At 43.1% G+C, this 14,321-nt stretch overlaps 1 protein-coding gene across 22 annotated transcripts in view; it reads right to left on the reverse strand.

Moving 5' to 3' along the window:
* DLGAP1 (DLG associated protein 1) overlaps window positions 1-14,321 on the reverse strand; it is a 573,475-nt gene that overhangs the window by 40,392 nt on the left and 518,762 nt on the right. For 17 of the 22 annotated variants that reach the window (XM_084888099.1, XM_084888098.1, XM_084888094.1 and 14 more), the window contains one exon: window positions 2,830-3,203. In XM_084888099.1, coding sequence (XP_084744225.1) covers window positions 2,830-3,203 — 374 coding nt within the window. The remainder of the gene's footprint in view (window positions 1-2,829; window positions 3,204-14,321) is intronic. The other 5 variants (XM_084888102.1, XM_084888101.1, XM_084888088.1 and 2 more) reach the window with 1 other exon arrangement.

Genomic DNA, 14,321 nt, shown 5'->3' on the forward strand with positions numbered 1-14,321 from the left:
GTAATTCTTTTCTTCAATATTTCTGCATTTAATGAGAGCCTTTACTACGTTATTATAGCACGCACTTTGACTCTGCCAATCTTCATAAAATACAATTTTAATCACTTAAAATTTTGCCTAATAAATGTCTGTGATTCCTCCATACATTTGAAGGTACTCACCTGTGAGCACTATGTTAGAAGGGAGTACTACATGGCACTATGTTCTTGGAAGTTTTGAATTTGCAGATAACAAAATACAAAAGGAAGGAGGAAATTGATTGTAGTCAGAATTATTGATTTTGGGAGATTTAGGTATTTACCTCATTAAGATAAACTGTAGAATATCTTCATTCCCTCCTTCCCCTGCCCCTTAAACTAAGGAATTGGCTTTAAATATTACTCCATTGCTTCTAAATAGATATGTATATATTACAGCTCATATAGAAAATGTGCTCATATATGACCTAGAGCCTATGTGATACATTAGGCCTAAGCCTGTGAACTGAAGGGTCACGGGTTCGATTCCGGTCAAGGGCACGTACTTCCACTGCAGGCTTCTCCCTGGCCCTGACCCTGGTTGGGGTGCTTGCGGGAGGCAACCAATTGATGTGTTTCTCTCACATCACTATTTCTCTCTATCTTACCCTCTCTCTAAAAATCCATAGAAAAATATCCTTGGGCAAGGATTAAAAAATAATAATAATAAGCATGAAGTTCTAGCAGGTTTTGCTCAGTGATTAGAATGTTGGCCCACAGACTGAAAGGTCATGGGTTCAGTTTTGGTTGTTCACATACCTCGATTGCAGGCTCCAACCCCGATCTATGTCGGGGCTCTTGTGGGAGGCAATCAATCAATCTGTCTCTCTCACATCAATGTTTCTCTCTGTGTGTCTCCCCCTCCCTTCCACTCTCTCTAAAATGCAATGGAAAAAATATCCTCAGGTGAGGATTAACAACAACAAAAAAATACAAAAAAATTAAATATGAAAGGATAAAAGTAAATACAGGAGAACTCTAAAAATATACTCAGAGTAGAGGAAGCCTTTCTAAACTAAAAGCTAGATTGACTATATAGTAATTTAAGCTTCTCTACAATGAAGGACAAAATTTAAAAGATAAATGATAAGTGAGAGAAAATATTTACTGTATATACAACCAAGAAAGGGTTATTAAGGGTCCAAAGATATAAAGAGATCCCACAAATAAAATAAAACACAACTTAATAGATAAAAACAAACAAACAAACAAAAACTAGCAAAGGATATGAATAGGTACTTTATAGATAGCAATCTAATAAGCCAATAAATATTTTTGTGGCTCAGTGGTTGAGTGTCGACCTATGAACCAGAGAGTCATGGTTAGATTCCCTGTCAGGGCACATGCCTGCGTTACGGCCTCGATCCCCATAGGGAGCGTGCAGGAGGCAACCAATTGATGATTATCATCATTGATGTTTCTATTTCTCTCTCCCTCTCCCTTTCTCTCTGAAATCAATAATTTTTTTTAAAGTTTCCATTTTAAAAATGTACAGTTCCAGGGGTATTAAGTACATTCATATTGTTGTGCTGACATCACCACCAAATTAGATCTAATTTTTTCATCATCTTATATTGAAACTCTATACTCCCATAGGTTGCTCAATTTAGGAAACTTCATTCTCAAAATAATCCTATGAGGGAGAGAGGAGGAAACAGGCTCAGGAAGATGAAGTAATTTGCCTAGGATGACACAGAGGACTGACCTCTGCTCTTCCCTAGTCCAAATCCTTCGGTGTTCGGAGGGCAATTAGCTTCTAAGAAGATGTGGAGGGCATGGTGATGGAGGCTGGCTTTGGGCCCATGCCTCCTGCTGTGCCATTTAATTCCAAGCATCAGGGCTAGGAGTTCTTTTAGGAAATTTGACAACTCGCGTATGGTAACCTGCAAGTTATAAAAAGCATTTGACTCATCATTATTAGAGAAAGTTTAATTACCCTTTAAAAGTGGACTCTGCAGAATGGACTGTGAAAATACATCATTGTTGTGAAAAATGTACCCCGCACCTGGCGTTTAGCTGTGCCCTAGTGTAGGTTCAGTGTGGATAGATTTATTGGACACCACGTCAGGAAGTTATTATTCAAAGGGCACCTGCACAACAAAACCGGGGGGAAAGAATGATTCTTCTCCATTGATAAAAGGGTAAGCCAAGCTGAACAGGTGGGAAAAACAAGAATTAGTTTGATGTTATCTTTGAGGAGCAAAAACTAGTGAGCTGAACTGATAGCCCTGATGAGTTTTCTACCATTTTTATGAGATGCTTGACTAAATGGCCAACGATTACGCTGAAACTGCTGTGCATTCTTTCCTCTTGATGCTGTGGTGTGAGTAACTGCTTTCCGCACCATCAGGCTCTTCGGTCTTGCTCTCCCTCCCTCCCATATCTATGAGGAGGGACTCACATTTTTGTTCTCATCTGGTTACTCAAGGGTGTTGAACATACTGTAACACAACCCGAGAACCCAGGTTATTCTTGGATGTCCACTCCTTTGTTGAGAATCAATATGTGCATTAGGAATTGAGGTCCTTTGTGATTGACTGTGTTCATGTTTGTTTAATTACCCTAGAGTTTGAGTCACGCATTCAATTTAAAGAACAAAAACAATAGCTGTTCATATCTATAAACATAATCTAATATCATAATTTTGTTTCATCATGCTTAACAATTTAGGGATTCGAGAGCCAATAATTTGAAAATCTGGTCCTAGGCATAGCTGTCATCCAAAATGACAAGACCACAAATCTGGGAAAACATAAGTTACATTTCTTAGTTTTGGGTTCCTAATTCAAAGGTAGAAAAGGGAGGCTGTTACCTGTATCCCAATTGATAGGCATCGATTTTTCTTAAAGTGATCCTTCTTCCTGTCCTCTGTAGTGATGGTGGCTATGGTGGTTGTGGTGGTGATGGTGGCAGGGTTGTTGCCCATGTGTTGACTGGCAGGGCCGTGGATCTGGGCATTGGCGGCTTCGATGGCGGCTGTCAGAGCCTTCATACTGTCCAGGCTCTCCGTGGAGTTGCTCAGTCCAGACTGGCTGATAATATCTCCTCGCTGGCCCTGTCCATCCATGTAGGCATCCTGGGCAGACTCTGTGCTACTCTGGGCTGTGATAGAAATGAAAGGTTTCGTGGTAGTTCTGGGTGGGACTGGAGGTGGTGTCTTCTTATATGTTGTAATGCAAGATGACACTGGAAGACAGTGAAAACAAAGACACTGTGATTTCTGCATGGGTTTTAATTTCTGATATTGTAACTGACATCCATTGGAAATTAGGGCACATGAAACACACTAAGACACTTAACAAGAACACAAGTCCATTGACAGACTAAGTGAGATTCCTGGTTGGGCCCTTAGAGCCTTTCATAAAGTGACATCCCCTCAAAACTGAGGGGACAAAAGACCAAAAAACACCAACCTCGGAGATGGAAGTTTCTGAAATGGAAATTAATATCAGTCAACATAAAGTAGACATGATTAGCCATCTGTAGAAATCTTCTCAGGCAACAGTGCACCCAGAGAAATAATATATGCACATGGATAAGGCCAGGTAATCTCTACCTTCTCAGGAAAATATTAAATATAAGTAATATTAAACCAAGTAACCCATTAAAGAAGATTCTGATGGTTGATAATAAACATTGGGAAAAGAAGGAAAGCATAGAGATTGTAAGCATGTAAAATCCTAAGAACAGTATGAGGTGTCTGGGTAGGGGGTGGGGGATATATAGCATATTATCATAGGTTCCTGCAAATTGCTTTTATCAACATTAGTTTCTTCTCTTCTCTTCTCTTCTCTTCTCTTCTCTTCTCTTCTCTTCTCTTCTCTTCTCTTCTCTTCTCTTCTCTTCTCTTCTCTTCTCTTCTCTTCCCTTCCCTTCCCTTCCCTTCCCTTCCCTTCCCTTCCCTTCCCTTCCCTTCTCTTCCCTTCCCTTCCCTTCCCTTCCCTTCCCTTCCCTTCCCTTTCCTTCCCTTCCTTTCCCTTCCCTTCTCTTCCCTTCCCTTCCCTTCCCTTCCCTTCCCTCTCTCTCTATCTCCTTTCTGTCTCTTTCTCTCTTTCTGGATAGAATTACTTGAACTTTTGTTCTGAATTTTTTGGTTGTTGTTCCTGAGCAGAACTACCTATTGAGAGGTAATACACTACACCAAAGTCTCCTTTAATTGTAAAATAAATGTACACACTAGTTTCTAAATCAGTCTCTGTGTGTCTGTTTGAGCCCACTCCCTGATGTGCTGTCCTTCAGGGCGACTTGATCACCTCAGGGCCTGCACCTGCGCAGTGAGGTGTCTGTGGACCTGGTGAGTTAGCTGAGGTCCTCCTGGGGCTCCAGCTGAAGCAGGCTCCCGCCCTCTCTCTATCCATCTAATTGACCCAGCTGAGGGCCTTGAAGAAGCTTTACACACTGGCTTTCAGCCTTCCATTTGTGTAGCACAATATAGGAAAATGCAGATCAAAATGAGTGAAGTGTCCAAAATGGGAACTCCCTGCCAGTAAAGAAAGATTTCTTGACCAGCTTTCTAAAAACTTTTGTTTAGTCCCTTTAAAACTATTGTGTTTCCATCACTTTCTCCCCACCCCTGCAGCCACCCCCACCTCATTCATGCCTTTTCCTCTCAGCTAGCGTCCCTGCTGTTACATCAAGTCGCAGGTCCCCACCACACAACCCACCTCCTTGCCTCTGGCTCTAACTGGCACTGGGGCCATCATGCAGAAGGAAACATTCACTTCTAAACTTAGGATGCTTCCCAAGGCCACTCAGAGGAAGCGTCCAATAATGACCAATAAGCGGGAAGACCCTATTATTATCCTGATGCTCCACTGCCCTGTGATTCAGAGTGACTTCCTTAACCGTAAAAGACACAGGGACAGAGATGTTTGGCTACTTCCCAGGGATTGCCTGAGAGTTGAGGGAAAACACACACACAGAGATGTTACATTACAATATCATATGTGCTCTTGTGGAAAGGGGGAGGGTAATGTGAACAATACATATGTCACCTCTCAGTTACCTGGGAAGGATGCTGATAGAGGCTCACCCCAGGGAAACCTCCCATGTGAGAATATTGCATAAAACATACAGCTTTACACGGGAACAGAGCTCAACAACCAGCAGTCCTGAGAGGCAATGTGTCCAGGGGAGACTCACGGTGCCTGCAGGAGCAGAGCCAGGAGCAGAACCAGTCTGGTCTCAGGTCCTCCCACGGGCCACAGTGAAGCTTCCGGCCACGTAACACAAGCCTGAGCATTGTCAACATTCCACCTCACCCACTGTAGTCCCAGGCACTGTCACTACCGTGTGTTCCCTAGGAAGGTCTGAACAGATAACCCTGCTTAGGGTCATGCTAAGTCTTGGCTGTTCATCTGAAGACCAGTGTGGGTGAGAGGAGAAGTGACCCTAATGAGGATAGAATCTGTCTATTTGAACCAAATGAGATTAGATCACTTTATTACATTCCCTAAAATAAATCTTTACAATGTGAACTCATTATGCCTTTAAAAAATGGATTCCCAGGACGTTTGTCCACTCATGTTCCAAAGAAACTCCATGCCACATTCCAACATCAAATGTCTGATCTTTTCGATGATTTACTGCTTGTGGTTAACTACCCCAACTTTCTCTTTTAACGTGGACGGTCAAAACTGGACAAAGCAGACACATACAGAATCGTTTTCTTTGCTGTGATGTACAGTAAAAATTCTGCCCTGATGTGATGAGTGTGACATGGAGGTGGAGGGACACATGAGTAACAAGGTAATGACTGGGTTTGGAGACACTCGCTAGGGCCCATTGCAACTTGGTGGCATCTGGAGGGCTGTTGTCAGCTCCTCTTCGATATCCATAGGGATAACTCTGGGTGCTGAAGGGAACCAATCTTCTGTCACCGAATAACTGCTTTGAGGGATATTGATCTTACGCTGTTTATTAAGAAACAAAAAACTCAGAAAGAACCTTTGCCCTCCCCCTTTCCTGCCCAAGAGATTCAGACAGAGAAACCTGCTTTGGAAAAGCAGCCTTGGCTTAATCACCTTAAGAATCTTCACCCTTGCAGGAAGACTCCAAGCCTCTCAGCTAGATACCCCATTGTTTTTGAGTTGCCCAGCAAGAATTTTCCTGCTCTGTATGTTTCCACTCTACCTCAATTACCTGCAAATCACCCATTCTCACTTCTGACATCCGGTCCCCTGTAGCCCCCTCCCCTTTCTCCTTGGTTCAGAAATGTCTTATATACCCAATCCTGCCTCATGGTCTTTCACGCCTATGTGAATTCTCCATTCACATGTATTAAAACTTTGATTTTCTCCTGTTATTCCATCTCTGTTAATTTGATTGTTAGCCCAGCTAAAAGACCTTAGAAGGTGGAAGAAAAAAGTATTCATATATTTTTTAGCCCCCACAGTAGTTTGATCAATGGGGGCTTCCAGAGAGCAGCAGCAATGCCACAAGTCCACTAAGGTTAGATTGGAGAGAGAGAAATCTGGGAACATGTCTTTCCTAACAGGCTGGCCCAGCCCCAGTGCCTGAAGGAAGTAAGACCCTAAGATTGTCCCACTTAGAATAAGGGAGGTGCATAGAGGACAGGACTCAACGGCTGTGCTTTTATGCCAGGGGCTTTGTGATGAGGTTTTACTGTGGTGTGGAGCTTGGCACAATGCTACCCCAGGAGTCAGAGTCAAGGACCATCTGTCAGTCATCAAATAGGTATTAGGAGTTCAAATCTCCAAGACTGCCTTTTGAAGTAGGAGAAAGAAGATCCAACACGCAACTCACAATTCTCACAATTCCCTTCTTTCTGGTGCCCCAAATCTTTTACATTCAAGGTTGCTCTAGAAATTCATACAAATAAATCCCCCAATTTTCCCCAGCATCACTCTCTCCTAGCTTTTCAGACTAAGCCCTAAACCCTTCTTCTCTCCTAAGTTTTTGTTTTTCTCATTCTATTCTCATGATTCAATACCACAAGTTACTTAGAATCCACTGAGGTCTGAGTGACAGGAAGAGTATAGTAGAGGAAGGTGTTAAAAAACTGTGGTACATCTACACAATGGAATACTATGCTTCTGTAAAAAAGAAGGAACTCTTACCATTTGCAACAGCATGGATAGACCTGGAGAGCATTATGCTAGGCGAAATAAGCCAGTTGGAGAAAGATAAATATCACATGATCTCACTCATTTGTGGAATATAATGAACAACATAAACTGATGAACAAAAATATTTTAGAAAATAATAAAAGTAATCCTGATATTTGCAGATTTTTAATATTTCCTACAACTTTTGTGATATTATATATGTTAGTACAGTTTTGGTAATATTATATTTAAAATATTTTTTGAAATATTAATGGTTATTGCATGTAATATATTTAAAATTGTTTTTCTTGAAATATTAATGTTTATTGCATGTAAATGGCTAATTATTTTGTATCTACAATCTGGTAAATAGATTTATTTTATATATTGTAAAAAAAAAAAAAAAAAAAAAAAGAGCCTTAGCTGGTTTTGTTCAGTGGATAGAGCATTGGCCTGTGGACTGAAGGGTCCCTGGTTCGATTCCAGTCAAGGGCACATGCCCAGGTTTTGGGCTCTATCCCCAGTGGGGGGCATGCAGGAGGCAGCTGATCAATGATTCTCTATCATTGATGTTTTTGTCCCTCTCTCTTCCCTTCCTCTCTGAAATCAATATCTATCTATCTATCTATCTATCTATCTATCTATCTATATTAAAAGAGCACACATAAGTCAGGTGGCCATAAAGCATATGTAAGATCAAAACCACTTTCTGTATCTTCTTATTAATGGGTTCTTACTGTCTAAGCTAATAGATCAGATACTATAAAGCTATGTTGAAGAATTATTTAGCAGTTCTTGGTTACTAAATTTTAGAAAGTCTTTTGAACATAAGAACAAGCCCATAAGAGTTGATTGTGCACATCTCTTCCCAAGTCTGTGTTCAGTGACATTTCATTAATAGCTTGAAACTGAACTTGGTATGAGTATTTACACCATAGAAATTGGCAGATACTATACAGTAAATCAGTAGTTGTCCCATGGAAAGCCAGCACATCTCTATGCACAGAGGTTCTGTTTAAAACATGGTCCACAGATAGGTGTGGATTCACAAACTATTTGATGAAGGCATGGTGAGATACACCATGAAAATTGAAAGTAAGCTTTTAGGAACTTTTCTAACAATTCTACAGAGTAGTTTGTCAGTTGATTCTAATGAAAACTGCTCTTGTTTTTGTGTGCCTTTCTTTTAAATTTCATTTTCCTAGTAATTCATTTTCATTGCATTTTACCAAAGTATTGTTTGTTCTGCAACAGATTGGACATCAAACAAACAAACAAACTGGTCTGTCACTAATTGTTTGAGAAGCATCTGGATAGTTAGAGGAAACATTTAAAATCCAGTGGATAGGGCACAGGTAGTGTACGTGAGATTAAGGACGTATTAGAGAAGTAACTTGAAACTGCAGGAAACTTTAGAAAGCAAAATAATGTAAAAAAAAAAAAAAAAAAAAAAAAAGCCAAGAGAAATGTGGAAGAATCTAAACTTGGGACCTAAAGAGTTCACTGCACAATTACAGGATTGTGGATTTAATGTCAGCAAGTTGCTTACTTATAATGTGTATGGAAAGGGGCCACATACTCAACATGACAAGCTCAGGAAAGGCCTGTGTGAAGGCCTTATAGTCCCAGAAACCTAAAGAAACCACATAAAATGGTCTGAAATTAAAACTTCTTAACTAAAAAGAGTTTAGTCATGTCCTAGGCTTGAATTTTCCCTGACAAAGGTCAATCTTCACTTTACCTAAGCCTGTGTGCTGTCTTTTTGCATCTAGGATAACATACCTAATGAATTTGCCTTTGCAAAAACAAAGTCATTTCCATTTTTCCAGACCTCTCCAAAGCACAGGTACCACACCAGAGGAGAGACCACAAATCCCCTCATTGTCATTGTTATCATGTTAGTGGTTGGCTGTTAACTATTCTGTATGAGGACAGAATGGCTAACAAAGAAGTTCACTGCTGCTGCTTCCAGTCAGCACGCCCAGAAGTGTACTCTAACACTCACTGTGCTAAAAATTCAACAGACATGGCCTGGTGACAGAGCAAGGTCTCACTGCCCCCATTTGTTTGATGGTAAGACTGAGGCTCGGAGCAGGTTAAGTTATGCAGCTACTAAGTGATACAATTAGCATACCGAGGGCTCCAAATCTCGTCTCTTTTCCTTCACCCAAACCACCTGTATTCATCCCCCTCTTAAGCTACCCATTTCAACACCTGGTCCAGTGAAGCCTAATGCCTTCCATCAAAAACTGTCAGGAAACTGCTCCTGGCACAATCCTTTGTGCCCTGCAGGAACCTGTCAAAGGTTTGGAGAATGAATGAATTTGGAGTGGTCAACAGGGTGTATCAAGTGACAACTTTAAAAAACACTGCAAGCCAAAACCGGTTTGGCTCAGTGGATAGAGCATCGGTCTGTGGACTGAAAAGTCCCGGGTTCGATTCCGGTCAAGGGCATGTACATTGGTTGCGGACACATCCCCAGTGGGGGGTGTGCAGGAGGCAGCTGGTCGATGATTCTCTCTCATCGATGTTTCTAGCTATCTATCCCTCTCCCTTCCTCTCTGTGAAAAATCAATAAAATATATTAAAAAAAAAAAAAAAACACTGCAAAAAAAGGGAGAAATTCCACACACACACACACACACACACACACACACACACAAATACACATGGAAAAAGTCACTCCCGTGTTTCAAAATATTTACAGCATAGCATGTACCGGCCACCCAGAGCGCGGCGGTCAGTGGCCGCTGCCCTGCCGGCGTCAGGGTGAGAAGGCAGAGGGCTGAGGCGTGGGGGGCGCGGGCTTTGGGAGCGGAGCGGGCCTTCCCCTAGCCTTCTCTCCAGGTTAGTTTTGGCTCAAGGGACGTAGCTATGAGAACCATTTCCACTCAAGTCATCCTCCACGGAAACCACAAAGCCTAGCTAACCTTTTCTCCATGGAAGCAGAAAAAAAAGCACGCTTGTGTGAGCGTGTAGGGGGGAGGAGAGGGCATGTGGACAGAGAGGGAGGGGCGGTGTAATAACTCTTGTAGTCGTAAGACTTGCCAGTTGGTAGTTACTAGTATTCCAGACACTTCCTAATGCCAGACAAATGCCCCAAGCCCGGGCATGTCTGGCTCAGAGATCTGTTCAGCTGATAGCAGCCGTTTCTTGTGGGGAGAACAGACCTTTCAGGGAGCAGGGCTCTGAGGCTGATCAAACACAACATTGTTCTCAGAAGGGAGAATGGAAAGGTTTGTTTCAGTCACTTTTTTTTTTTTTTTAAGGCTCTCAAGTTGTTTTAACAAGTTGCTACAAAACGTGGGCTTCCTGAGGTGAGCCTGTTGCTCACAGTGCCTGTACTGTACACCAAAATCCAGAGAGGGAGGGATCAGAAAGTTAGTCATTAAAAAAAAAAAAGGGAAAAAAGAGCCTCAGGCACAAGGCGTAGCCACTCCTCTGTTGCAACCACAATCAAACAAGGCTCAGGCAGTCCTCGCAGCTGCTCTCCGAATGTCAGCGCCTGCCGTCAACACAGCCTGAAAGCCACCCGGCTGGAGGACTTTGTGCTGTACCTTTTCTCGCCCACATTTCCCCCAAGCACTCTCGGGAACCTGGCAACAGGTAACGTGGCAACCTTGGCTTTGTAAAATGGCAAGTGGCATCATTTCAGAGGAAAAAAAAAAAAATGGATGTTTTGCAAGTCAGCTGCGTCTCCCGCACCAACCCCATCCCCAACCGCCACCCCCTTCCCTCCCAACCAAAAGTCTGAGAAAACAAAGTACTTTGGCAACCGTACTCTCTAGTGTCCCCTGGTGGCCAAGCCTGGGACATCCCTGATGTACCGTGACATCTGCAGCTCTGCTCCGAGGTAAGTCACGCTGTAGAAAGGGGTGGACATCTTTGCAGGACTTGTCTTCCAAAAAAACATGAAGAGTGGAAGTCAAGACTCAGGATGTCTTGCTTTTTACTTTATGGTCTTAACAAAAATTTCTCGCTTGCAAGGTAAGATCTGTGGGTTGAGGTTGCAGAATTTAAATTTTTTTTTTTTTTTTTATTGATTTGAGAGAGAGAGAGAGAGAGAGAGAGAGAGAGAGAGAGAGAGAAACATCCATGATGAATCATTGATAGGCTGCCTCCTCCATGCCCACACTGGGGATCAAACCTGCAACCCGGCATGTGCCCTGACTGGGAATCAAAACATGACTTCCTGGTTCACTCAACCACTGAGCCATGCTAGCCAGGCCATTTTTTTTTTTTTAAGCAGTAGCCAGTGTAACATTTTTTTTGTTAAGATGGAAAGTTGAAAAGCAAGAACTGCTGTAGCCATTTGGTTTGATGGATGGCAGTGAGGATTCCTGCTGGGTGAGGCACACATTTTCCATTTTTATCCAAATTTGTATGTCGACTGCAGAAAGCCTTTCTCTCTGGCAGAAGCATTTGTAATTCCCTTGGCTGGCTTCCCCATTTGTCTATTCGCAAGGATTACTTTGGATTTCCAGACTGTAGGCCCAGCCTCCCAGAGAGCAGGCCGCGCAGCCTCACCTCGGTTCTTTTATCTCCGTGTGGGGCAAACACCCACAGAAATGCCCAGGGTGCTGCTTTCCACCAGTCCTCTCCCTCAGGTCCTCCTTCCTCTGCTCCGGCTCGGATTTGGAGGCTGGACCACAGCTGTGAGTTGCTGGTGGTTCCGGCCAGTTGCAAGGGCAGCCGTTCTTTCTCCCTCTCTGGAAATGTTAACTGGAAACTAAGAAAGAGGCTCAGATCAAAGGAACCGTTCTCTTCAAAAGTTCCATTAATTAACTAAATTAAAGGAAGTTAAACGCTGTTTGGAGGAAAGTCGTTTCAGAAGGCCCAGATCCAGGGGCTCAGGTCTCAAACTTGTAATGTGGACTTTTAATGAAGTTTGGCAACAAGTTAAATAGTATTAGAAATTGAGGGTTACCATATGCAAAACCAGTTGTTGCCTGAAATCCATCATTTCAAAGGAACATCTTGAAAGTAGAAATTTGGCTAGAATTGAATACTGAAGATGAAGAACCCAGGGCTCTGAGTAAGAATCATTTGCCCAGGAGCTAGGGTGAGTCACAGCCTCTGAGAGCGAGGCACGCATGTTGAAGTCAGGATGTGGAGAACACGGGGCTTACTAATCTGCAAGGCAGGGCTGTTGCTTCCAGTAGTCTCTTTCACGGCTCATTTTCCCGGCCTTCCCAACAGGTGCTATTGAGTCATCCAGGCGCACAAGTGACTGCGCTGGCAGTAGCATCTGTTGGGATTGAATTTCCATTTGTTCCATTACTGGATGAAGTGATTTCTACCACTGAATCAGATATGTCACTTCCTCTAGGCTTTAGGGATTTTTCCCACCCCCGATGTTTGTAACACGATGTGTCTTTCAGAGTTTGTCACAGCAAGGTCTGCAGGCCTTCCTGGGTTGAATGGACTGTTTACAGGAGGGGAAGATCCAGGGCCCAAGGTCAGGGTTACCGAATTATGTAAGGTTTCCTGTTTGGGCAGCTGGTGTACCAACTCCTCAGGTGAGGGTAGACCAAGTTTTGTTGAGAGACAGCATGCCTAGGAGGATGGGGTAAGGAGAGTGCCGGAGCAGGGAAGGACGTTTTTCTTTTAAGCTTCTCATCAACAAGCTTTCATTCTTCTCAGATGTCACTTCTCAGAAATACTCTCCCATATTCTCTTATGTGAATTTCCCCCTACCCCCTGAGAGAAAGGAGTTAACTAAGGATGTAAGAGTTGTCTGCTTTAGACAACATAGTGAAGCTTCCATCTTATATAAAAATTGCTGTTTGAAATTATAACCCTGCTATTTTGGCTTCTATAAATGCTTGCTTGCTTAAATAATAAGGAAAATAAGACTACTCCCACTTCAGAGAGGCCATTAAACCTTCCCCAGACGAAGTTATCAGTGCTGGCACCAGGCCAGGCCTTTAGTTGAGGTCTCAAGGCCCCAGCACATAGGGGCTCTTTAAGAAAGAGGGGCTCTTTACAAAGGGGGCCGGAAACACCCCATATTTGGGAGACAAAGAAGGTAAAAACATATAAAAAGGGAAAGTTCCTCCATGTTGAGGCCCCGAATTTGAGAGACATTTTTCCTCTGGGCCTGCGCATAGTAATAATAATAATAAATGAAACTCCATCTCTCTAAAGGTTGCTTGGTTCGTCTCCGGTTTTCTGTAACATTAATGGTTCCCTGACGTAACAATAGTAATACCATGTGTGGGAAATACCTGTTACAAGAAGGAATGAATAGGAATGCAAAGAGACTTCTTGGCAAGAAGAAAAAGAGACCAACATGGAGGTCACCAGGACTCAAGTAAAGTGAACACTCACCAAAGCTGTTCTCAGTGATCTTGGATGTTGCAATATAACCTCCTGTCACCAATGCCCACTTCTCTTTTGCCATTGGCCAAATGCAATTGTAGCTGGCCAGTCTTTGACATGGAATTAGTATGGGAAAAATCAATCTATTATCAGCGGAAACCAGTTGTTCCTATGGGTTATCCACCTAATTTTCTCTATCCTCTCTGGTTGGCTTTGTCTGTAGGCACTGAGCAGACGGCTACATGAGGGGTCCCTGATGCTAACTGCCCACATCCCATGCAGCGCCCTTCTCCTCAGTTCTTTTCACTTTTCATTATTCTGTGACTTATTCTGTGCTCTATCTGCTTGCACAAGATGAGCATCTGAGAGCCAGGGAACTTTCTTTGCCTCTGGTCTTCTTTCATGAGAATTTCTACTACCTGCACAATGGGACCTGCAGCCTGGGATACAAGAAAAAACCTGGAGTGGAATCATACAGATGAACAGGACTCTCCTGCCACGTAGCTGTGTGTCTAGTAAACAAAATAGAACTCAAGTGTACCTGCTCCGAGGCTATATGGGGTAGCGGTTGGTTCTAGATGGGAACAAGGCATTGAGCATATGTTGCCCACCTGTCTCCCCCGAGAAGGTGAGATAGACAAGCAGACAGAGTGACCTGTGTACACTCCAGGGTAGGTCATATCGAATGAGAGTCCAGCTAGGCTAAGTCCAAACTAAAGCTTCAGGCTGGATTTATCTGTAACCCCTGCTCCCTGGCAAGCTCTTCGGGCTTTGAAAAGAAGGCAGGCCTAAGTCAGCCCCCTGCTGCTGCCCTGTGGACAGAGGGCGGGGAGGGAGGGCTGGACCTGGAAGTTTTTGCACAAGGCAAACTCAGCTCCCCAAACCCAGGAAAACAGGATGTGAGGGGAAGTGAAGA

This window comes from Pipistrellus hanaki (genome assembly GCF_964339955.1).
Source record: "Pipistrellus hanaki genome assembly, chromosome: 6".
Taxonomy (NCBI): domain Eukaryota; kingdom Metazoa; phylum Chordata; class Mammalia; order Chiroptera; family Vespertilionidae; genus Pipistrellus; species Pipistrellus hanaki.